Source organism: Primulina eburnea, chromosome 13 (assembly GCF_022965805.1).
Source record: "Primulina eburnea isolate SZY01 chromosome 13, ASM2296580v1, whole genome shotgun sequence".
Classification (NCBI taxonomy): Eukaryota; Viridiplantae; Streptophyta; class Magnoliopsida; order Lamiales; family Gesneriaceae; genus Primulina; species Primulina eburnea.
The window spans coordinates 34620621-34645843 of NC_133113.1; the positions used below are offsets into that span (position 1 = coordinate 34620621).

The following is a 25223-nucleotide window of genomic DNA, read 5'->3' on the forward strand; positions in this document are numbered from 1 at the left end:
TGAGACATACTCTACTAATATTACACTTTTGTTTTTATTTTTACTTTTATTTTTAATTTCAACACACTTTTGTTTTTATTTTTTTTAATTACAACAATTCAAATAGGTTTTTAATCCCTCGATAATATGTCAAATTTCATTTTAATATCTCGATAATTATAAAAAAATTGTACACACGTACCACGTGTGCAAATTAGCTAGTATATATTTATATTATTTTATTAAGTTAGAACAGTTTAAATAGGAAAAAGAATTAATTTATAACTCCGGATACATAATTAGAAAATGAAATCTTTTTGTAAATTTGATCGGTGGTCCACTAAAGAGATCAGCTAAACCCACGCTGTTGCTTGATAGATATCATAGATCAAATATAGTATATAAAACATGCAACACGTACACAAATTAGAAGCTTTGTATACCACCAAGGAAAACAAAATCACGGCCATGTCAACTGTTGTATTCCTATTCTTTGCTCTTGTTTTCACACAGACACCAGAACTAACAGTTGGGGCGATGCATTCAACTGTAAAATGTATAGACAAGGAGCGAATAGCACTAACGACATTCAAGCAATTCCTCACGGATGAATCAAACCGGTTATCTTCGTGGATTGGACAAGAATGCTGTGAATGGGAAGGAGTCACATGCAGCAACAAAACATCTCATGTTGTGAAAATAGACCTTCACAATCCAAACGTTATCGACTATGCAAGGTTCCAAGATATCGTCGATCACGATGAATATGCAGCAATTTACAGCAAGACTTGTCTCCGAGGTGAGATAAGTCCTTCTTTACTTGATTTGAAGCAGTTGCAATACTTGGATTTGAGTATGAACAACTTTTCAGGCTTTGAGATTCCTAAGTTCTTCGGTTCCTTAACTTATTTGCGATATCTTAATCTTTCTGCTGCTCGTTTTGAAGGAAAGATTCCACCCCATATTGGGAATCTTTCGCATCTGGAGTACTTAGATTTGAGTGATTTTTGGATGAATAGATTGACTTCTGATAGTATTCATTGGATATCTCGTGTTTCCTCTTTGAAACACTTGGGTTTCTCGGGTGTGCAGCTCCGAGAAGCTGAGGATTGGTTGGTTTCGATCAACATGCTACCTGCATTGATAGAAGTGAACTTTTCTAATACATTGGTTGGTTCCATTCCCCCTCTATCGAATGTGAATTTTACGTCCCTTGTTTCGCTTGATCTTCAATGGAACACGATAAATTCTGCAATCCCTCGCTGGTTGTTTAACATTAGTGGCCTCGTTGAACTACGTCTTGATGGTAATGGCTTTTACGGTTCAATTCCACAAAATCTTGAAAAATTGGTATCTCTCAGAGTGCTTGGCCTGTCTTCCAATTTCCTGAACTCTTCGATGCCTGATACATTGTTGAACTTGAGTAGTCTTTCTTATCTTGACCTATCTCAAAATAAGTTTCAAGGAACGATAGCCGACGGTATCCTTAATCTCTGCAAACTGAAGTTCCTGGATTTGACTGAAAACAGATTTACTGGAGAAATCCCAGATTTAGGAGTAAATGAAGATGGCTGTCTTCAAGATTTGGAGTATCTTCGGCTTTCTTACAATTTGTTGACTGGTCCAATCCCAGGATCTCTCGGGACACTGTTGAATTTGAGGGAGTTAGATTTTCAAAATAATAGGTTAAGTGGAGACATCCCTTTAAGTCTTGGACTGCTTTCAAATCTTGAAAAGTTGGATTTATCTAACAACTCTCTGTCTGGGATGGTAACTGAGTTGCACTTGGCTAAACTAATAAATTTGATAGAGTTGTCTCTGTCATTGAACGACTTATTTTTCAACGTGAGCTCCGACTGGATTCCTCCATTTCAATTACACGCGATCAATCTAGCTTCTTGCACAATAGGACCTAGGTTTCCATCTTGGCTTCGAACGCAACAAAATGTCACAGATTTGAGGATGCCTCGTGCTAGCATAACAGATACATTGCCCGATTGGTTTGAAAAGCTGTACTCACGAGTTAAATACTTGGATGTATCGAACAACAATATCAGTGGACGCTTGCCACAGTTTCAGGAGGCGAATAACCCTGAAAGGAGGTTAATATTTCATTCCAACAATATTGCCGGACCGTTAAGACCATTACCCTCAGACGTTTATCTTTTTGACGTCTCCAACAACGCACTGTCAGGCGGTATTCCTGCCCAAAATGCATCAAACATGAAACTAGGTGTACTTATACTCTCAAACAACCGACTTACTGGTCTGTTTCCAAGTTTTCTATGTGATGCAATGTCAATGACAATTCTTGATCTCGCAAACAACCAGTTTCACGGATCATTGCCAGAGTGCATAGGAGACATGGAGAACTTGTCTATGCTGGACTTGACAAACAACACTTTACATGGCGAAATCCCCAGTTCTTTAAGCAATTTAAGCCTCATGTCTTTACACTTGAACAACAATAGTTTCGAAGGGAAGCTCGTATCACTCGAGAACATGACATTTCTCAGCATTCTAGACGTGGGGAGGAATTCATTTACAGGAACAATTCCACAATGGATTGGGGAAAGGCTCCAGTATCTTAAGTTTCTCAGTCTTCAATCAAATGGATTCCATGGCGACATCCCTCAAAACCTCTGCCAACTGCCACAGCTCCAATTACTAAACTTGGCATCAAACAACATCAGCGGACAAATCCCCAAATGCATTAAAAATCTCACAGGCATGATTGAAGAACACAGCGCCATGGAGTACTTAATCCTTGATGTTGATTATGGAGGAAGCATTCTCGAAATCGTTAATGGGATAGAACGCCGGTACACGAAAACGATGCCCTTTCTCACATCCCTGGACCTTTCAAACAACAGCATAGTTGGTGAAATTCCGCATAACATTACAAAACTCATTGGTTTAAGGAATCTAGATTTGGCAGGAAACCATTTGACGGGAAGAATCCCAGATGACATTGGAGCAATGCAAGAACTAATTTCACTAGATCTTTCAAGAAACAACCTTTCTGGCCAAATCCCATCAAGCCTGTCTTCCTTAAACTACCTCACGCATTTGAACTTATCCTACAACGGTTTGTCGGGTCGAATACCGACTGGAAATCAGCTACAAGTTATTGAAGATCCATCCATTTACGTAGGAAATAAAGGACTATGTGGAGCTCCCGTATTGAAAAGCTGTGATGGAGATGCTGCAGTGCCGCCAGTACAGGCATCTGGTGGTTCCGATGAAGATGGAGATGATTCTTTGTTCCCATGGTTTTATGCAGGAATTGGGCCTGGATTCTTGGTTGGTTTCTTGATTGTTGTGGGGACTTTGCATTTTGTCAAATCTTGGAGGTATTTGTTGTTTGATTTTGTGGAAAGTGTTGTAACTACAACTTGCATTCAGAAAAGATCACAAAGAGGAAGAATCCCACAGGGAATTAACGAATAATTTCCAGCTTCCACAGATTTTGAGCAGTAATTTTCGCTATCGCCTTGTATGTTCCCAAGATGTTAGGATACGTTTCTTTTTGTAAAACATCTTTTATAAATATATTTAATTTAAAAATTAAAATCAAAACATTATATTTCGGAATATGTGAAAATTTGAGTAAAATACTAACCGTATGCGGAATAAAACTTGTACAACAGTACGATGTATTATTTCCTAAAATATAGATATCAATTATTATTATTATCATTATCATCATATCTGACATAAACAAATATAATTCAGCAATGTATGGAAACTATGTGACGTAGTCAAGTGACGTGGATATACATACATATGCGTACATATATACAGGATCGTACGGAAACGGACAATAGTTCGCGTTATCCTCTCCACAAATGTAATAAAAAGGCCACCGTGCTAGTCTGCTCTGTTCCCGTTTCCTTCCTCGAACCAATCAGATCTCAGGGGCGAAACGGTCAACTCTTTGGAGCTGGAGATTTTTATGGTTCCATATTGTTGATGTGTATATTCTACCGCTGCTGTACTTTGTGAAGCTAGGTCTTTACTTCGGGAGGCAAATTTTCCTTTTTTACTCTGAAATGGCGTGCTCTAGCGGCGGAAAACTGGTGGTGCCGGAGCAGTTCCCGGCGGGGCTCAGGGTTTTGGTGGTGGACGACGACCTCGTTTGTTTGCGTGTGCTGGAGCAGATGCTTCTCAAGTGCGTGTACAATGGTTAGTGATTCTTTGATTCGTTTTACTGAAGTAGGTAGCGGCCTTAAATTCGACTTGGAGCTCATTGTTCTTCGACTTTATTGTTTTTTGGGTCTATGCATTTGCTCTTTCAATTCTCTCTTCTTTCTCGACTTGCGAGCGACGGATGATCTTTGATTATTTGGGAAATCGTATGTGATCTACTTGTGTTGGACCAAATTAAAAGCTGTTTTGGTTCCATCCGCGCTTGATTTTCATCGCAATAAGATCTTACTGCTCATTGTGCTGTCGAGAAATGGTTTCGTAGCGTAATTACTTATCGGCGTTCATGACATTACACATTGGAAATCGATCGGCTTCTCTGTTCTTTTACCAATATCCTTGTCACTTGATTATGATTTAAACCAGTATGATTGTCAAGTACATTCACTCGTATAAAATTTGTTAAAAAGGTAGGGACTTTTTGCAGTTACCAGTTGTTCTCAAGCTACAGTTGCTTTGAAGTTATTACGGGAAAGGAAAGGCTGTTATGATATAGTACTCAGTGACGTTCACATGCCTGATATGGATGGCTTCAAACTTCTGGAGTTAGTTGGATTGGAAATGGACCTTCCTGTTATAAGTGAGTTGGGCATATCGTGACTAAGGCTTGAAAAAATGGATACCATGTGTTTATGTAACATTTTGTTTTGCAGTGATATCTGCTGATGGAAGGACGGACCTTGTCATGAGAGGAATCAGACATGGAGCGTGTGATTACTTGATTAAACCTATTCGGGATGAAGAACTGAAAAATATTTGGCAGCATGTTGTTAGGAAAAGGTGGAATGGCAATAAAGAACCCGAACATTCAGATAGCCTAGACGACAGCGATCAGAATAAACGAGCAAATGATGATGCTGAGTATGGCTCTTCCGTGAATGAAGGGGGGGATGGGGTACTAAAATCACAGAAGAAAAGGAGGGAAACTAAAGATGATGATAGCTCAGAATTGGAAAATGATGACCCTACCATGGCAAAGAAACCTCGGGTTGTCTGGTCTGTGGACCTTCATCAGCAATTTGTTAGTGCTGTAAATCAACTCGGGATTGATAGTATGGTTTCTCTCTTCTTCTTTTTTCACTTCCTTGTATTTGCTCTTTAAAATTTTCTGGAGGACGAATTGTATTTATTGATGCGGCATTCCTAACAAAGAACACTTAATTGAATTTGTGCCCATTAAACTATTAATAGTACACTGTTTCCTTTCAGAGGCCGTACCCAAGAGAATTCTTGAATTGATGAATGTTCCTGGTTTAACGAGGGAGAATGTGGCAAGTCACTTACAGGTCTGCTATGCAGTCCTATGTTTTCATATTCCTGTATAACATATTACAAAATAAATGGAACTGTTAGTGATGTTACCATAGCTTCTCTCCATTAATGCCACATTATTCACATAGCACCGACAGAAGTAAATTTTAAAACAAGTAATTTTTCCATTCTCATGATTGAGCAAATATTGTAATAACTAATAATTATGGAGCAAACATAATTAGAAATTTTCTTGCATTCCTTTTGGAACCTACATGTATCCTGTAATAATCACCCTTCACTCTTCAGATATGAACATCACAAAAATGTTATGGTTTCGTAATAAAATTTCCTCCGCTTGAATCCAATGATTAAATGGGTGGAAAGGCATTTATCATTAGTCGATAAGCCTTTAAGAAAGCTCAATCACCCCCCACCCCCGGCTTTGTTGCCACCCAATCCATTCACTCGTTTCTCAGATCACTGGATTGACTTTCGTGCCGACCTGTTGGGAAATAAATGTAGGCAAAAACTGTGTATAGCGGGGGTGAATAGATTGTTTAAGAATTTGGTTATTTCAAAATTGATTTTTTTCTAGTTGTTTGCATTGGTGTAGGCGCACAGTCGAGCTGTATTAGCTGTCATTTGTCGAAAATATGCAAGTTTCTTAATAACGCAATACAAAGCGGTAATGTAAACTTCGCAGCCTAGTCACTGGGTGATTTTGATCTTCACCAATTCCACTTAGTGATGTTTGATTTACACCAGTCTCAGACGTCCTCCCTACATGCAAGTTACATGACTCAATCGCTTGTTACAACTTGCGAATATAGACCAAGACCTTTTGGAATAGTGGAATTACATCTGTACTGCATCCTCTTTATATTTTAGTTGACTGAGATTTTGGTATCAATGCTGCCATATATTCGCTTACGATATCCACTTTCACAATCTCAAACTTCCAGTAAAAGTTTACATAACCTGCAATAATTCTTTATAAATGCATATTGTATGAAAACTGTGTGAAGTTGTACATAGTCTAAGAACTACAGCTGGTCTATTGTGAAAGTGATGCTTCCCATAGAACTAGATCAAATCCAGTCGTCCTCCTTGTTTTGAAGTTTATATTTCTTGAGGTGGATTTGATTTTTGTGATTTTCATATATCCATCATTCCATCTCTTTGTTGCACCTGGGATTACAAAGGAAAATTTAAAAAATCCCGAGACTTGTGAAAAATGAGTGAACATGTGCAACCATGAAATGTTATATTTGAAAACAGTTTTCCTGGTCAACAGGTGGATTATCTAAATTTTAGGACCTCTTTCATAAGTGCTCTTTTCATGATGTTATCCATTTGACGGAGATTGGTAACTTCTAAGAAAGACTTTTTAGTTCTTTAGGAATAAAAACTATACAATTTATTTGTATAATTTCTTTTTCCCGTATCCTTATCAATAATTTATCACTAAATCATTCAATGTGTATTGTACTTTTTCATTTTTTGGCATAGTTGGGTTGACTCTTCGCTCATCTCCATTCATAGTAATTATGATGTCATTGGCAGAAATTTAGACTATACTTGAAGAGATTGAGTGGAGTGGCTCAACAACAGGGTGGTCTCCCTAGTTCGTATTGTGGCCCACTGGAACAAAATCCAAATCTAGCTTCCATTGGGAGATTTGACATCCAAGCATTGGCAGGTTCTGCCCAACTTTCTCCACAGACATTGGCAGCTATACATGCTGAGTTTTTGTCTCGACCAGCAGGAAACTTAGTTTTGTCAGCAATGGATCAGCCAGCCCTACTTCATGCATCTCTGCAGGGACCTAAATGCATTCCTGTAGATCAAAATGTGGCTTATGGTCAGCCTTTGATTAAATGCTCATCCAACATTATCAAACAAATTTCTCATCCTCTGATGTCGAACGAGGATGGTCAATCGGAATTCAGAGCCTGGTCATCCAAGGATATCAGTGATGTGGTACCAGCCTGCAATAATAGTAGTGTAGTTGAAGCGAATGGTAATATGATGACAAGTTTCGTACAGCAACAGCAGCGACAAAGAAGACAGCACCAGCTGGAACTACAGAGACAATCTATAATGCTGGAGCCGAGCCGTTCAATTAATGTGCAGGCTTCTTGCTTGGTGGTTCCATCCCAATCTTCAGCCAATTTTCAACCTGTAAATAGTCCTGCTTCTGTCAATCAAAACCTTAGCTTTGGAAATACTACAGTGGATTACAACAATCCATCAGTTCGATCAAACAATCAATCAGGTTTTGGTCAAATATTGGACTTGGAATGTAAACCTGCGTTTATGCTTTCTGAGTTTTCTGCTTCAGGTTCGGTTTCATCTGCGTCGTCTTGCACAAAAAATGCAGAAGGGAGTCTAACTAACGTGCAATATGTGCAAAGTTTGTATGGTGGTAAAACAGACAGGGTAATTAATCAGGAATCTGTTAGAAATCCTGTTTATGCCAGCAAAGGAACATCCATACCGAGTCGCTTTGCCGTGGATGTCCACGAATATCCACTGGGAAATATAAATCATGTAAAATTCTATGCTGAAAATAATTCTAACAAAGTGAAGCAGGAGCCAAACATGGATTTCACGGATAATGTGCAAGTGGGCATCCCAGTACGCCAGTATTTTCCCCAAATGATCTGATCAGGGATTCTCTGAATAGGTGAATTGTCTATATCTATTCACTGTTTATATTTGTTACAGAATATAAAATGCTAAATGTTTCACATATTTAACTGTCTAAGCTTTCAAATGAGGTTGGTCTTCAAACTTCAGGTCTGTCTTAAACCATTTATGAACTAGAGTTCCACGGTCGAGGCTTTAAAAACAACATCACTGGCATGTGAGGAGGGCTTTTAACATATTTAACAGGCTTTAGAGATGTGACACGTTTAGTGTATATGATCTTAACACTATTCATTTATCCATCTTGATCTACCGTGCATTCTATTTTCACAAAATACTTCTGAAATGTTTTCTTGGTTTATTCTTATAGCATTTCTGGGTTATAAGACCTTTCTTCAGCCTTTTCTGTTTTGGTTTCCGATTGGCAGTAGGAGTGGAATATTCACTCAGGTCTTCATTTCTACCATCACCATCACTCTATTTTATTAGTGGTCTATCAAGAAGCCAACAGGTTAGACGCTCTATATGTGAAAAATTCAGTGGAAATGCAAAGGAATAGGCCCAGAATATTGGCAATTTTAGAAGTCTAACTTGAGCATGAATCACAGATGTCTTACAATCTGTGTATGCAGTGTTTTAAATCATGCAAGTTGGCTGGTAGTTTAAATAGCGAAAAACTTTATGCCATGATGTCTTACCCTCGCTCCAACTGTACTACTCTACATTTATCAATGAAAATTTAATTTCCAATATTAAGGAGTTTGCCTCGTACAAGTTATATTTTTGCGTGACAGAATTTTCACTGTGCATCCAAATTTTAGAACATTATTCTTTAGTGTGAAAATCCCCTTTAGTTTTGCCTTGTATACCTGGTCTGTTTTGGTGCATTTGCACGACTTCTATTTCAGGCGTCTTTGTAATTTAACTTCCATTTGGGAATCCAGTCAACGGACCGACCCTATCCGATTTCGGAAGATTTGTGTGAAGGTTGTGCTAATCTGGTGAGTCCGAGGTTTATGCCTACCAACGGGGAACCTGGTAAATATAATCGCCCTTTTCCACTAGTCTTTGTACAATAAGTTTAAGATTTCTATAGCCTGTAATATTATTCATTTGACAGCAAGCTGCCTCAAGATTTGTGTAGTTCCTCGGCTATTTGTTTCAAATCATTAGTATTTATCAGTCTTGTTTTGTTCAATCTACATATTTGCTTTTCTGAGGTTCGAGGTCCATGTTTGTTTTGGACTTGTAGTATTGAAAATCACGAATTAGTATCAAATATATTTATGCCGTTACAGCGTTAGTTGCCCATAAATTTTAAAAAAAAGTTTAAATTGTTAGGATTAAGCTCTAATTTTGAATTTTTAATATGAGAGTTTCTTTTACTTGTCACACACAGTAAACGTTTACTGTGTTTGATAAATCGGAGGTTGTAAAAGATAATTACAAGAACAACTGCATAATCTCTTTTGTTTTTTTTTTCCTTCTGTATAAAAAAATCTTTTTTTTTCCCTCTCTTTATATAAAATTCTTATCAAATAACAAAAGACAATGACCCTAAAAATAAAAATAAAAAATATATTAAAAGTTTTTCAATCAAATTAAATAATAAAAGCAATAAATTATTGAAAGATAAATTTTTAAATAAGTATTTATTTTATGAAAAATATGTTTTGATATGAAGTTCCACGCATACTAATATTAACAAATAATTTCCAATAGTAAATTTTTTTTTTTTAAAAAAAGAACAAATAATTTCCATAGAAACCCTTCTTCTATGCTATCCCTCATTTGAGCACAGGTCAATGGAAAAAAGCCGAGGACAATTGTAGATTTAGTCAGTAGTCCGAAAGTTTCTTCAATCTTTTGCAAAAATCCATCAAATAACGGCCTTTACTTGGTTAGATGAAATTGGATGTAATTAAAATTGTGTGATTTTTTTTTTAAATGAAAATTGTGTGATTATTAAAATGTTGAGTTAAACGTAAAATAATAATTGATAAATAATAATACGTTTAGTTTGATTAAATTTTGGATAAAATGATAATTTTTTTAATAATTAATAATAAAAAAATGATGATTTAATTGATGTTAAATAAATAATTAATAATTTGATTGACGTGATATAAATAACCAATCAAATGATTACCTAAGTTTGCGCTTAAATAAAAGAAGATTGCAGTTATTAGTTATAGGTGCGCTGATGATGGGGGAGTGATGAGAGCAGCAACGATTTTAAATTTATTTTAGTAACCATAAAATTTTAAATTAGGACAAAACAACTTTTCCAACATACAAAATTCGCTTAAGATTTTAGAGTAAAAAACGTGAGGAAGCTGGAGGAGATGAGGGTTCTTCGTCAGGGGATACGCATGGCTGCTTAATTTGGGTTGGATTTCAAATACCTTTTGTTTGCAGGAAATTATTTCAAATTTTGAGTTTGGAACAAACGAAGTATTTTAAGTTGATGATTTGAAATTCATTTTAATATTTCAAAAAAAAAAAATTAACTATTTAAGATTTGAATTTTTTTCTTAAACAAATTAATGGATTTGAAATTTCTAACTTTAAATCTATATAAATACAATATTAAATTATAAGTTAAATTCATAAAACCAATTTAGTCGATTTGAAATTTTGAAATCCTTTCTCCTCCCAAATAGGACAACGGATTTGGGTTATGGATTTCAAATCAAAATCTGTCTAAATCCATCTCCCAAAACCTAAAGTAGTCGTCGTCGTTGTCGTCATCATTATTATTAAATATCAAAGAGTGAGTCTCATGTGAGACCGTCTCACGGGTTATAATCCGTGAGACGGGTCAACCCTATCCATATTCATAATAAAAATTGATACTCTTAGCATAAAAAGTAATATCTTTTCATGGGTGACCCAAATAAGAGATCCGTCTCACGAATACGACCCGTGAGACCGTCTCACACAAGTTTTTGCCAATATCAAATTACGTTGCAACTATGCAAACCAACCAAATATGTGGTGAAGATTTGAGTTTCAAACTATTTGAAAATTAAAGTTTTATAATCTTAAATAACTAAAATCACGTCCTCACCTTGTTCATGAGTCCGCCACTAAGTATGGTTTAAGTTGTCTAATAAATGCTTTTTTAAAAATTTACTCGATCAAACAATTTAACCAATGCTGTGGGAAAAATGCTATAGCTGTCCAAAGTGAACAAGTTCCCTCTAGTTTTGTTATTAAAAAAATTGGATAAAAAATTATATATAATATTGAATATTTTTTCATATGACGTCTTCAAGGTCACCAAAATTGGGTTCAAAAGTAAACAGCTGAATAATGATTTTAAATTTTTTAAAAAAAATGTCACCTCAATTTGCTCAATACATGAAAACGATCAGTCAAAAAATACGGTTTGTTTTTCTTCTTTGGCATAACAATAACGATAACTATGAGAATACAAAAATATAAGGTCGATGAATTTCACTTTTATGAGTTTCAAATCTAATTTTGTTAATTTAAAGAAACAAAGACAATGAATTTTAAAATCTATATTTTAAATGTTTATATAATATTTCATGTTAATTATTTTTATTTCAAATTCACTCAATTATGATAATATTTAAAATTCATTCTACTTTGTATAAATAATGTGTATGTAAGTAATATATTAATTTAAGATTTGATATATCGTTGTATTGTAAACAATAAAACAATAATATAAATCCATAGATCAAATTCATCACCCCAAATGTACCATGAAAGTTAAGTTGTTATAACTTATAGTTGAGTTGATAGTATTTGATGAGTAGATTGTATAGATAAATAATATTATATAATTATTAAAATATATGAGCAGGATATAAAATGGTATTAAATAAATAATAATTGATTTGATTGATTAAATTTAGAATAAAAAAAATAAATTATATTTTTTATCATTCAACAATCAAATAAATATATATAAATAATAAAAATATAAAGAATAATATTGTAATTTTATTTTCAATGATTTGTTTGAAGTGTTATAAATAATTAATAGTTTGATTGATATGAGATAAATAATTAACAACTAAAATTGCAATAAAACATTTGGTGGGTTCAAAGCAACCAAACGTGACCTTCACGTTTTTCCCCCTTATATTTATTTAAATTGTATTAAATAAATTGTAATCTAAACAACAATAAAATAAGAGAATCTTTCTACGATCGAGAGGCACTTGATCATAGTTCATGAGAGAAATAAAATCAAATCATGTTTGGAGTTACGAAAATGTTCATGATAATGATAAAAAGAATTTCAAAAAGTTTACAAAATGTTATCCGTCCGTTTATCGTTTCTGATCGCATTTCATCATAATAAAAGAATTCCAAAAGTTTGTCATTCAATCTATAGTATATCAATCAACAAATATATAATTACACGCTTTAAAAAAAACACAAAAACTTCTACAAAATCGTCTCACGATCAATTTTATGATGTCTAACCTGATCCATGAAATAATATTAGTTTTATGTCAAAAATATTACTTTTTATTTCAAATATAGAATAGATCGACGCATCACATATACACATATATAGAGACCATATCAGGAAAGACCATTCTAAAAGAAAATTTAATATGCCATTAGTAAGTTGTCAAACTTATTGAAATGATGCATTGCTTTCAAGTTATCATGCATTGCTTTCAAATGATAATTTTTGGTAGTTATGGAAAATAACCGATGCCCTCAGTCACCAGTCACCAGTCACCAACTTAATCTACCCTTTTCAAACCAATTTTTCTCCAAATAAATCTAGCAAAACTCCAAAAGGAGACGAGACTTAAACGAAGTCCTCCCATTTTAATCTTCTTTCGAAAGACTATCTCTGACTATACGTCAGCAATAATCATAAAAATTCAAATAACATTAGGATGCGTTTGAAATATATAATTTTTTTTGTATTTTTAAAAGAAATATGAAATTACATTTAAAATATTGTAATATTTTTAGTGCTGAAGGAGGCAAGCTTGTCTCAGCCAAATTCTGCAGAGAAAAAGTAACAAAATATTGTATAAATAAATGGTTGCCTAAGTTATTCACTTGAAACAATGACCATGGCAAACTCCATACCACTATTTCTTGGCTTCTTATTTTGGTTCTATTCTTCTCTGGCCTTCGTTCCAGCAACATACTCGAGCAACGAAACCGATTTTCTTGCACTTCTAGCCTTCAAATCCACCATTTTACCTGATCCTCTGGGACCCCTGAACTCGTGGAACCAAACCTCAAATTTCTGTACCTGGGAAGGCATAATTTGCAGCCCACACTACCATGAAAGAGTTATCGAAATAAATCTAGTATCACGTGGCTTGAAGGGAACTATTTCGCCATATGTAGGCAATCTATCTTTTCTTACAAGGATCTCCCTCCAAAACAATAACTTCCACGGCGTCATACCTCAAGAAATCGGTCGATTAGGACAACTAGAGTTTGTAGAATTCAGCGGAAATTCTTTCACTGGGGATTTGCCTAGCAATCTGTCACAATGTTCAAATCTTGTTTATCTTAACATGACTGATAATAGCTTTTCTGGTATGATACCACCGGAGCTCGGTTCCCTGCATAAACTAGAGGTTTTTAACTTGACAAACAATAAGTTTTTCGGCATTATCCCTCCCTCCATTGGTAACCTTACATCTCTCACACATCTTTCTCTGAGTTCCTGTGGGTTGACAGGACAAATTCCAGAGTCGTTTGGCCAACTACAGAGCCTAATTCTTCTCCAATTAACGGATAATGGTTTCAGTGGTAGCATTCCTTTGGGACTCTTCAATATATCAACTATTCAATTGTTTGAAGCTGCTACCAATCAGCTAGAAGGAACCATACCAGAAAACATAGGCACCACCCTTACTAGTTTGAGGGGCATTTTGTTGGCACAAAACAAACTAAGTGGGGTGTTTCCTGTTTCACTTCTAAATTCTACGACATTCGAAAGGATAGGCTTATTCTCGAATAAGTTAACAGGGCCAATACCTAAAGATCTTGGCAGGCTTTCGAGGCTCACTGTTGTTGCCATTTGGAGTAACTATTTCGTGGGAGATATCAGTTTTATTTCTTCATTGACAAACTGCACGAACCTAAGTGTTGTTCTAATCGGTAACAACCTGTTCACTGGTTTCTTGCCAATCTCCATCGCCAATCTTTCCAGTAAAATTTCCAAGATAGATCTTTCTCATAATAAGATACGTGGAAACATTAGTTCAGATATTAGAAAACTTTACAATCTGGCTCGATTGAATCTCTCTAGCAATTATCTTGAGGGTTCTATTCCTCTTGGAATTGGGAATCTTGGTAAATTGATAGATCTTGATCTGGGAGGTAACAGATTTACCAGTGAGATACCATCTTCGATCGGTAACCTGACGTTGTTAAATCACATGTTCTTGCAAGAAAATCACCTCTTCGGAAGTGTACCTAAGAGTCTCATCAATTGCACTTACTTGTTGTCTCTGAATCTCTCTCATAACAATCTTAATGGCTCGATACCACAAGAGATTATGAGTCTTTCTTCCCTCTCTGTTTTTCTTGATCTGTCTCACAATTCCTTAACGGGCTCTATTCCTTTCGAAGTTGGCTCATTGACGAAGCTAGGAACCCTATATTTGTCTGACAATAGATTATCTGGACTTATTCCTGCTTCTCTGGGCAGCTGCACGAGCTTGGAAGAACTTTGTCTTGAGGGCAATTCTTTTGAAGGCGAAATACCTTCCGAGTTGAGTGACTTGGAGGGTCTACAAATCTTAGATATTTCAAGAAACAACCTTTCTGGGGATATCCCAAGTTTTCTGAGTGAGCTACACCTCGAAAAACTTAACTTGTCATTCAATAATTTTCAAGGACAAGTCCCAATATCAGGAGTATTTAGAAACAAAAATCTTGTATCTCTTGGTGGAAACAAAGAACTCTGTGGAGGGATTCTTGAGCTAGAACTCCCCGCATGCCCTTCATTGAAGCCCTCCATGGAACACTTGTTAACTCAACCGAAATTTCTGATTCCGATACTGGTTTTAGGAATCATCTGCGCAACACTTTTAATATGCTGGATCAGACTCGTATTTAGAAGAAGAAACACAAGTAACAACTCATTTTCTTCCTTTCTGTCCTTTGCTGAAAATTATGCTACGAGGCTTTCTTACTCGGATCTGGTAAAAGCCACTGGGGGGTTCAACGAGGATAATGTGGTTGGAGTCGGGAGATTTGGATCGGTTTACAGAGGTATCCTTCATGGTTCAACGCAATTAATTGCAGTGAAAGTGTTCAATCTGTCTGTTAAAGGTGCCTCCAAGAGTTTGCTGTCAGAATGCAAGGCATTGAGAAATGTGAGGCATCGAAATTTATTGAAAATATTGAGTATTTGTGATAGTATAGACTCACAAGGATATACTTTTAAAGCATTGGTTTATGAGTTCAAGGCTAATGGGAGTTTAGAAAAGTGGATACACCATAATAAAGAAGATGGTGATGCAGAATCCAAGAAACTTGACTTGATCCAACGGCTTGAAATCGCCATTGATGTTGCTCATGCTGTAGAATATTTGCATTATGGGACTGATTCAGTTATTGTTCATGGTGATTTGAAGCCAAGTAACATTCTTTTGGATCATGATATGGCGGCACTTGTTGGTGATTTCGGATTAGCTAAGATCGTTTCAAGCATTTTGCCAACATGTGAAAGTAGTAGTTCGATTGGAATAATGGGTACCGTTGGATATATTCCTCCAGGTATGATTCTATCATTTATTTCATAATATAGAATTCTATCTCAATACATCTAATGTAATAGCATGAATAAATGTTCAGAATACGGGTGGAGCTGGCAGGTCACGACGCAAGGGGATATCTACAGTTACGGGATTCTTCTCTTGGAGATGTTCACCGGAAGAAGGCCAACAAGTGACTCGTTCAAAGGCAACCTGAATCTTCACGATTTCGTTTGTACTGCGTTACCGGATCAAGTAATGGAAATTGTTGATCCAATTGTTCTAGAAGGACATGAGCAGAATTTGATCAAGATGGACAAATGTTTGACATGTATACTAAGCATTGGACTTGCATGCTCAAAGGAGTTACCAGGTGACAGAATGCCCATAAATGTTGTAGTTCAAGAGTTGCAAAGGGTAAAAGATTGTTACGAAGCTGGAGAATCTACAGGTTTCGAGTTTTAGCCCAAAGATTTTGCCATTTCGTGAGGGTGATTTTTCTATCTACTTCTTGGAGACAATAAATATTGAGATATTGGTGTGCTTATATTTTGTTACTGTATATATAATAGATATAATTATGAAAGTGTGGATGAAGTTTCGCATATGTTAATCATAATGCATCAAATGTGTATTTTTGTGAATTTATTTTATATGATATGGAGATGTATGGAAAATCAATCCTCCAACTTAAATTTCAACAATTGTTTATTAAAAAAGACTTGAGCAGTCAATTGTGTCTAAGAACTCTTCTCTCTTAACTCCAACTTTAATTGAACCTATTCACTTTTATATCATCCACAATTTTTCATCTCTCCTACAATTGATTGCGCAATATTATGACACCTAAATTTTATATTAACTAGGAAGGATCATGTGCGATGCAGTAGGTCATTAATAATGAAAAATAAAGATTTAGATAATTTTTAAAATCGTTTGAATAACATATTGTTTATAAGTATTTATTAATCTAAATATATCAAAACATAATAAATAAAAATACACGACGATGATAAATCGAATATATTCATTTATTTATATAACATGATTATAATATAATGATAGCTCTATCAAATTAACAAAGATATTTTTTATCAAAATATTATTCACGATGAAAAACAATAAAAATAAAATTAATATAATAATGAATATTACTAAAACCAAAATCACAATATTTTAAAATGAAGTGCATATAGAGATTGTCAAATAAAATTCTTTTAATTAACTAAATTATCATAACGACGTTAAAATAAAACCCCTAAACTTGTTATTAAGTTAAATATCAATTTTGTTTTTGCTAACTTTTAACTCCTTGTGAATTTTGTTTAACTTTCTCTTTTTTTAAAATATATATTATACATAATTAATTTATATCATAATAGATCATTTGAAAATTAATATCACTCTTTTTTTAACTAGTCAACAAGATCAAGTGACGTACAAGAACTTATCAAGAAATCACTAATCTCATTACTATTATCACTCATGCACATCTAACCCAGCACTATTTATTTTTCCTTTTTTGACAATAACTATAATTACGGGAAGAGAAAAATATCAGGGTATTTAAGTAGTTATACAAGATACATAATTTTTATATTTTGTTTCGATCAAATAGTTCGACTAGTTCTCGATTATTATTTTTAAAAATAAAATACACCTGATAAACCAAACTAAGAGCTACAATTTTTTTAAAACATTAATGCGTTCTCAAAAAATAAAGAAACAAATAAACTACATTTCAATTTATTCATGAGTAGGTTTTTTGTAAGAAGTTCTCACGAATCTTTATTCGTGAGATGAGTTAACAATATCCATATTCACAATAAAAAATAATACTTTTAACATAAAATATAATTTTTTTTCATAAGTGATCAAAATATTATATTTATCTAACAAATTGACCATGCCGTTTCACATAATTTTTGTGTTTGTTCACTATTCACCCGATTACGAAGGAGAAAAAAGATTTTTCACATTGGAAAAGACGTAAAGGATATAATATATATAAATTAGCCTTGCTTGAAGTATCACGGCAAAATATTTTTAAGAGACTTTGACTGAACTTATATAACATTCAGAAAGTTGTTGGATAAAAAATAAAAATTAAGAATAAAAAATAAACTATGTGACAGCTTATAAGAAACTTACAAAAAGCTGGGGTCACCATGCTTATTTTTTCAAGTTTTAATTTAATATAAGTCGTGTGTTACGTATGCGTAATATACGTGGTCACTAGCTAGATTAAAGAATAGCCGAGGTAATTGCCCCTATTTTATTCTAACAATGGCAGATTGGTTACATTACATGGACGAACTTCTTCAAAGACCATGGCAAACTCCACAGCACTGTTACTTGGCTTCTTGTTTTGCTTCTTTTCTTCTGTCACCTTTACTCCAGCAACATTCTCGAGTAACGAAACCGATTTACTTGCACTACTCGCCTTCAAATCCAGTATTGTACTTAATCCTCTCGGATCTCTAAATTCTTGGAACCAAACATCAAATTTCTGCGTCTGGGAAGGCATAGTTTGTAGCCGAAGGTACAAGAACAGAGTCGCCGAAATAAATTTAATGCGGCGTGGCTTGGTGGGTACCCTTTCGCCTTACATAGGTAATCTCACGTTCCTGACGCGAATATCCATCCAAAACAATGGTTTCCAAGGCGGTATACCTCAAGAAATCGGTCTTTTAGGACGACTAGAGTTTGTAGAATTCAGCAGTAATTCTTTCACTGGGGAGTTGCCTAGGAATCTGTCACAATGTTCAAATCTTGTTTATCTTAACATGTCTGATAATAGATTTTCTGGTCTGATACCATCGGAGCTCGGTTCCATGCATAAAGTAGAGGTTTTTATCTTGACAGATAATAAGTTTTTAGGCATTGTCCCTCCCTCCATTGGGAACCTTACATCTCTCACACATCTTTCTCTGAGTTCCTGTGGGTTGACAGGACAAATTCCAGAGTCGTTTGGGCGACTGCAAAGCCTAATTATTCTCCAATTAACGGGAAACAGTTTTACTGGTGGCATTCCTTTGGGACTCTTCAATATATCTACCATTCAATTATTTGAAGCTGCTAATAATCAGCTCGAAGGAACCATACCAGAAACCATAGGCATCACGCTTACTAGTTTAACGGGCGTTTTGTTGGCACAAAACAAGCTAAGCGGAGTGTTTCCAGTTTCACTTTTAAACTCTACCGCTCTCGAAAGAATAGGCTTATTCTCTAATAAGTTAACAGGGCCAATACCAAAAGATCTTGGCAGACTTTCGAGGCTCACTGTTGTTGCCATTTGGAGTAACAACTTTGTTGGAGATATCAGTTTTATTTCTTCATTGACAAACTGCACGAACCTAAGAGTTCTTCTAATCGATAACAACTTGTTCACTGGTTTCTTGCCAATCTCCATTGCCAATCTTTCAGGTCAAATTACCCAGCTAGGCATTTCTCATAATAAGATACGAGGAAATATTAGTTCAGATATTCGAAACCTTCACAGTCTGGCTCGATTGAATTTCTCTAGCAATTATCTAGAGGGGTCGATTCCTCTTGGAATTGGGAATCTTGGTAAATTGATATATCTTGATTTGGGAGGCAACAGATTTACCAATGAGATACCATCTATGTTCGGTAATTTGACGTCGTTAAATCACATGTTCTTTCAAGAAAATCACCTCTTCGGAACTGTACCCAAGAGTCTCATCAATTGTACAAAGTTATTATCTCTAGATCTTTCTCATAACAATCTCTATGGCTCGATACCGAAAGAGATTACGAGTCTTTCTTCGCTTTCTGTTTTTCTTGATCTGTCTCACAATTCCTTCACGGGCTCTATTCCTCTCGAAGTTGGCTCATTGACAAAGCTAGGAAACTTAGATTTGTCGGACAATACATTATCTGGACTTATTCCTGCCTCTTTAGGCAGCTGCACAAGCTTGGAAGAACTTTATCTTCAAGGAAATTCTTTTGAAGGGGAAATACCTTCAGAGTTGAGTGACTTAAAGGGTTTACAATTCTTGGATCTTTCAAGAAACAACCTTTCAGGAAAAATCCCTAGTTTCTTGAGTAGGTTACAACTCGAAAAACTTAACTTGTCATTCAATGATCTGCAAGGACAAGTCCCAATATCAGGAGTATTTAGAAACAAAAATCTTGTATCTCTTGGTGGAAACAAAGAACTCTGTGGAGGGATTCTTGAGCTAGAACTCCCCGCATGCCCTTCATTGAAGCCCTCCGTGGAACACTTGTTAACTCAACCGAAATTTCTGATTCCGATGCTGGTTTTCGGAATAATCTGCATAACACTTTTAATATGCTGGATCAGACTCACTTTTAGGAAAAGAAACACAAGGAAAAACTCATTTTCTTCCTTTCTGTCCTTTCCTGAAAATCAAGTTATGAGGCTTTCCTACTCGGATCTTGTAAAAGCCACTGGGGGGTTCAACAAGGATAATGTGGTTGGAGTCGGGAGATTTGGATCGGTTTACAGAGGTATCCTTCATGGTTCAGCGCAATTAATTGCAGTGAAAGTGTTCAATCTGTCTGTTAAAGGTGCCTTCAAGAGTTTGCTGTCAGAATGCAAGGCATTGAGAAATGCGAGGCATCGAAATTTATTGAAAATATTAAGCATTTGTGATAGTATAGACTCACAAGGATCTGCTTTTAAAGCATTGGTTTATGAGTTCAAGGCTAATGGGAGTTTAGAAAAGTGGATACACCATAATAGAGAAGATGGTGATTCAGAATCCACGAAACTTGACTTGATCCAACGGCTTGAAATCGCCATTGATGTTGCTCATGCGGTAGAATACTTACATTGTGGGACTGATTCGGTGATTGTTCATGGTGATTTGAAGCCAAGTAACATTCTTTTGGATCATGATATGGTGGCACTTGTTGGTGATTTCGGATTGGCTAAGATTGTTTCGAGCATTTTGCCAACAGGTGAAAGTAGTAGTTCGGTGAGAATCATGGGTACCTTTGGATATATTCCTCCAGGTATGATTCTCTCATTCATTTCATAATACAAAATTTTATCTCAATATATCTAATATAATATCATGAAGAAATGTTCAGAATACGGGTCGAGCTGGCAGGTCACGATGCAAGGGGATGTATACAGTTACGGTATTCTTCTCTTGGAGATGTTCACCGGAAGAAGGCCAACGAGTGACTCGTTCAAGGGCCACCTGAATCTTCATGATTTCGTTAGTAGTGCGTTGCCGGATCAAGTAATGGAAATTGTTGATCCAATTGTTCTTGAAGGACATGAGCAGAATTTGATAAAGATGGAGAAATGTTTGACAAGTATACTAAGCATTGGACTTGCATGCTCAGAGGAGTTACCAGGTGACAGAATGCCCATGAATGATGTGGTTCAAGCGTTGCAAATGGTAAAAGATTATCATGAGGCTGGAGGTTTTACAGGTTTCCAGTTTTAGGCCAAAGATTTTACCATTTTGTGAGAGTGATTTGTCAATGCATGTCTTTTTTTTTGTCCATGTATTGGACAATATTGTGTGTATATTTTGTTGCTAAAAATGTTGTTATTATCACGGTCATTGCTGTATTTTGAGTTTTATATTGACTAGTTGGGCTATTATTAGAGCTACAATAGTAATCGAGGTAAAGAAGATAAATCTAACAAAGGATGAAATCTTTTACTATAATTGGTGATCGAAATCGTGCTATACTTTATTCAAACAAGTCTTGTTTGCAAAAATTATTGAAAAGTAAATTACAAAACAACATGCATGAAGAAAATAAAATAATTCATGTACAAAACATTTGATTAATCTATTTTTTTAATTAAAAAATCATCAACATATTGTTTTAATCATTTAAAGTGCATGACATATAATTTATTGTGGATTTATTTTAGAAAAAAAATAGATAAACCAAATCTTTTTTGTCTTATTTATTCTATTTTATTCCTGCATAGTTATAGTACATTTATTTTTAAATAATTTTTGCAAATGAAAATTTGTTTGATTAAAATATAATACAATTTAGAATATCAAATATGACTGATGATTTCCTCCCTAATCACGTGGTTCGTTAAATATTTGAGCATCATCAAAAAAATTTAAACTCACTACCTTTGTTGACTTTTATTATTATTGTTACTATTTATTAGACCTTCCTTTTTCTTAAAAAAATATATAGATCTAAATGTAAAATAATATTTAAATTTGAGAAACTAATATTATGTAGTGGAAGAATCATTTTCCCTGACTGAGTTAGTTTAATGTAGTTAAAAAAATTATTCTTGATCTTATTTGATTTTTTTTATAGATGATCTTCTCAATTAAAATCATAAATTCTAATATTTAGAAATGTGAATATTATATAAATACATATTTAAAAATATTTATTTATTTTATCGACGATGAAATACGCAATCGTTATTATTTTATGATCATTGAGTAAACTCGGACTAACACATATGTAAATATTTATGAGTGGTTTCATGTAAGACCTGTCTCACGGAGCATAATCTATGAGACGAGTCAACCCTACCCATATTCACAATAAAATGTAATACTCTTAGCATAAAAAGTAATATTTTTTTATAGGTGACACAAATAAAAGACTCGTCTCACAAATATGACTCGTGAGACCGTTTCACATAAGTTTGTGACAATATTTATTGTACATTATTCATGAGTCTTGATTTTCCAAACTTGTCCAACGTCTTATTAATGAAAACCTCACCCTCCTCGAATAATAGAAAAGAGAACTCGTGACGAAAGTGCTTCTCTCCTAGCGGTCAAACCTCACTTGTCTTCGGATTCTCTATCCTCTTCTTGAATCACCGATCATATTTTTCTAGCAGAAAATGGATCAGAATCAAGAACAGGCATTGGCTCAGATGAGGAAATCAGTCCAAATGCTTGGTTCTTCCACCGAGGTAATATTTGTACCATCCTTTTGCGCTCGTTTTGCAGCAAATGTGAAACCATTTTAATTGTGATCGAAAATTTTGAAGTTTTGTTTTTCTTTGTGAAATACTCAAGTGTCATTTGTGTTGCAGCACTGTGGAGACCCTACACTGATGAGATTCCTGATTGCAAGGTCAATGGACACAGACAAGGCTTCAAAAATGTTTGTGCAGTGGCAGAAATGGAGGGCTGCATCCGTGCCTCTGGGTCACATCCCTGAATCTGAAGTTGAGGATGAATTAAACGCAAAGAAAATTTATTTGCAGGGTTTATCTGAAAAAGGGTACCCCGTGATGGTGGTTAAAGCCAATAAGCATTTCCCTTCCAAGGATCAGCTTCAATTCAAGAGTAGGTGATATATTTTCATTTACTAACTAATTTGTTTCTTAGTTACTTTAGTATTTGGCATTATTTCTTGATTTTTGGTTTAGTACTTGAAGATTCTTGCTTTGAGTTATTGGATTATGCCTTTCTTATCTTTTTGTTGTTCCGTTGATGTTGGTACTGCAAAATAAGTATGCTTTAATTTATTTTTTACTCGAGGAAACCAATTCATTATAAAATTTAATTGGTTTTGACAATCTGAACTTTATTAATTGTTTATTAACATGTGGCCTTTCTATGATCTCTCCATCACACTACCAAACTCCTTATTTTGATATTTTTTAATAATTTAAGCATTAATTTTTCGCGTATGTGGAAGTTGATATTCTAATACGTCTTTTAGTTTAAAGATCATTTTGGTTATGCACTTCGGAGTTCCCTGCTAAAAATAGCTAAATGTATACGTTTGAAGCACAACCTTGACTCATCAGAGCTAGTATCGAATCTTGTCTTATATTGAGGTTTTCTTTTCTCTGTTGTCCGTCAATGTGGGATTAGGTACATGATGTGATTCTAACATACATTTGTCATCTACAAATGCATGGATGATTGAGTGTAAAGTTTGGTATTTCATTAAAGTGTTTCCGTTTTTTTTGCTAGTGATTGTGATATATTCATGTTAGCAGTTTGGAAAGTCTTGTACCAATCAAGCGTGTGCTACTCATACTTGACTTGTTTCCTTTTGTATTTACATGTGATGTCTTTTGTGAATTGTTGTCATGTCCTGCCGTAATAGATTGGAATCAAAACGTACTTCTGGTTTACTTACTTGTCAATACTTCAATGTTCGATTATGTAGTTGTTGGAATTTGTGGAGTGAAAATTATTTTTACTTGAAAATCTAGGGATTAATCATGCGTGGTAACACATTTTTGGGAATACCTGATCGTTTAAAAAACTCATTTTTCTTTTACTTTTGATGCAGAATTCGTGATTTATCTACTGGACAAGACTATTGCAAGGTATAGATTCTAGATATCTCTGTGATATGAGAATAAAGATAATTGCATTCGCAACTCTTCTTGGGAATTCTGTTGGAGTCAGCAAAAACTTTTTACTTTGAAGCAAACATCTATACATTATTGTAATTGTCATTGGTTTTTTTATAAAATATCGGTGTCCTGCTAACTTCTTGTTCTGAAAATATGGTCAAATAGGACATGTATAGTAGATCAAGATTGCAGTTATATGACTATAATTACTCCGAAGCCACTTGTATCTTCTGCTCTGTAAAATTAAGCTTAAATTCTGGCTCAGGATGTGATGTTTTACCTTAACAGTTCTTTCAAAGGCAGAGAAATTGGAAATGAAAAGTTGATTGGCGTTATTGATCTGAATCAAATTTCCTACAAGAACGTAGACGCTCGCGGCTTAATCACCGGTTTTCAGTACTTACAAGTAAGTCGCCCCAACACACCTTTCCCAAGAGCGGTGATTTTTGTCAGAGTCATCGATTCTGAGTATCACACTGAGACATTTTTATTGTCATTCATAATGTGTATGTGTGCCACCGCGCAGGCATATTACCCTGAGCGGTTGGCCAAGTTATACTTGCTACACATGCCATGGTTTTTCGTGAGCGTCTGGAGATTGGTTTCACGTTTCTTGGAGAAAGCTACTTTAGAAAAGGTATATTCGATAATGAGATCTCTCTTTTTGTCAAAGCCTTTAGTGTATACTGAATTGGTGCCCTTTACATGTTAAATTCTAGTCTTGAAATTTAATGCAGGTTGTGATTGTGACGAATGAAGAGGAAAGAAGAGATTTTGTGAAGGACATTGGCGAAGAAGCATTGGCAGGAGAGTATGGTGGGCGAGCTAAACCCGTGCCCATTCAAGATTTCGTACTGATACCATTAGAAGACTCATCCCTCTGAGTAGTCATCCCACTGTAGTTCCATCTCGACCTCAACCTGCAGAAAAAAACTAATGTACGAATCATACTTTATGAGTCAAATAAGTAAAAATTATGTGACAAAAACAAATTATGATAATGAGGTCATATTCAAAAATCGCTCCGGGAACGATTCATTACTTGTTTTTATAATAAAATGTGCTTCAGTAAATGATGGATTCTTTGTTAG

At 34.9% G+C, this 25223-nt stretch overlaps 4 protein-coding genes across 4 annotated transcripts; all 4 read left to right on the top strand.

Moving 5' to 3' along the window:
• The first annotated feature begins 396 nt into the window (after nt 1-396).
• Nucleotides 397-3456, top strand: LOC140809548 (receptor-like protein EIX1). The gene has a single exon (XM_073167204.1). It carries the CDS (start codon nt 448-450, stop codon nt 3427-3429), a length of 2982 nt encoding a protein of 993 aa, XP_073023305.1. The 5' UTR covers nt 397-447; the 3' UTR covers nt 3430-3456.
• Nucleotides 3457-3784: 328 nt separating this feature from the next.
• Nucleotides 3785-9307, top strand: LOC140808918 (two-component response regulator ORR21-like). The gene is made up of 6 exons (XM_073166268.1): nt 3785-4164; nt 4613-4765; nt 4839-5237; nt 5395-5471; nt 7003-8125; nt 9033-9307. Exons 1-5 carry the CDS (start codon nt 4032-4034, stop codon nt 8104-8106), a joined length of 1866 nt encoding a protein of 621 aa, XP_073022369.1. The 5' UTR covers nt 3785-4031; the 3' UTR covers nt 8107-8125; nt 9033-9307.
• A 3755-nt stretch (nt 9308-13062) lies between these two features.
• LOC140810526 (uncharacterized) lies at nt 13063-21339 on the top strand. Its single transcript, XM_073168362.1, has 4 exons — nt 13063-15834; nt 15913-16276; nt 18088-20813; nt 20892-21339. Exons 1-4 carry the CDS (start codon nt 13158-13160, stop codon nt 21254-21256), a joined length of 6132 nt encoding a protein of 2043 aa, XP_073024463.1. The 5' UTR covers nt 13063-13157; the 3' UTR covers nt 21257-21339.
• Nucleotides 21340-22494: 1155 nt separating this feature from the next.
• LOC140810597 (CRAL-TRIO domain-containing protein YKL091C) lies at nt 22495-25223 on the top strand. Its single transcript, XM_073168441.1, has 6 exons — nt 22495-22725; nt 22849-23104; nt 24066-24102; nt 24421-24538; nt 24659-24769; nt 24870-25223. Exons 1-6 carry the CDS (start codon nt 22654-22656, stop codon nt 25014-25016), a joined length of 741 nt encoding a protein of 246 aa, XP_073024542.1. The 5' UTR covers nt 22495-22653; the 3' UTR covers nt 25017-25223.

Coding starts and splice junctions, on each gene's coding strand:
- LOC140808918 (XM_073166268.1), top strand. CDS start 4,032: ATGGCGTGCTCTAGCGGCGGAAAACTGGTGGTGCCGGAGCAGTTCCCG. Junction 4,766..4,838: donor AATGGACCTTCCTGTTATAA/GTGAGTTGGGCA, acceptor TTTGTTTTGCAG/TGATATCTGCTGATGGAAGG. Junction 5,238..5,394: donor AAATCAACTCGGGATTGATA/GTATGGTTTCTC, acceptor GTTTCCTTTCAG/AGGCCGTACCCAAGAGAATT.
- LOC140809548 (XM_073167204.1), top strand. CDS start 448: ATGTCAACTGTTGTATTCCTATTCTTTGCTCTTGTTTTCACACAGACA.
- LOC140810526 (XM_073168362.1), top strand. CDS start 13,158: ATGACCATGGCAAACTCCATACCACTATTTCTTGGCTTCTTATTTTGG. Junction 15,835..15,912: donor CGTTGGATATATTCCTCCAG/GTATGATTCTAT, acceptor ATAAATGTTCAG/AATACGGGTGGAGCTGGCAG. Junction 20,814..20,891: donor CTTTGGATATATTCCTCCAG/GTATGATTCTCT, acceptor AGAAATGTTCAG/AATACGGGTCGAGCTGGCAG.
- LOC140810597 (XM_073168441.1), top strand. CDS start 22,654: ATGGATCAGAATCAAGAACAGGCATTGGCTCAGATGAGGAAATCAGTC. Junction 23,105..24,065: donor GGATCAGCTTCAATTCAAGA/GTAGGTGATATA, acceptor CTTTTGATGCAG/AATTCGTGATTTATCTACTG. Junction 24,770..24,869: donor AGAAAGCTACTTTAGAAAAG/GTATATTCGATA, acceptor AATTTAATGCAG/GTTGTGATTGTGACGAATGA.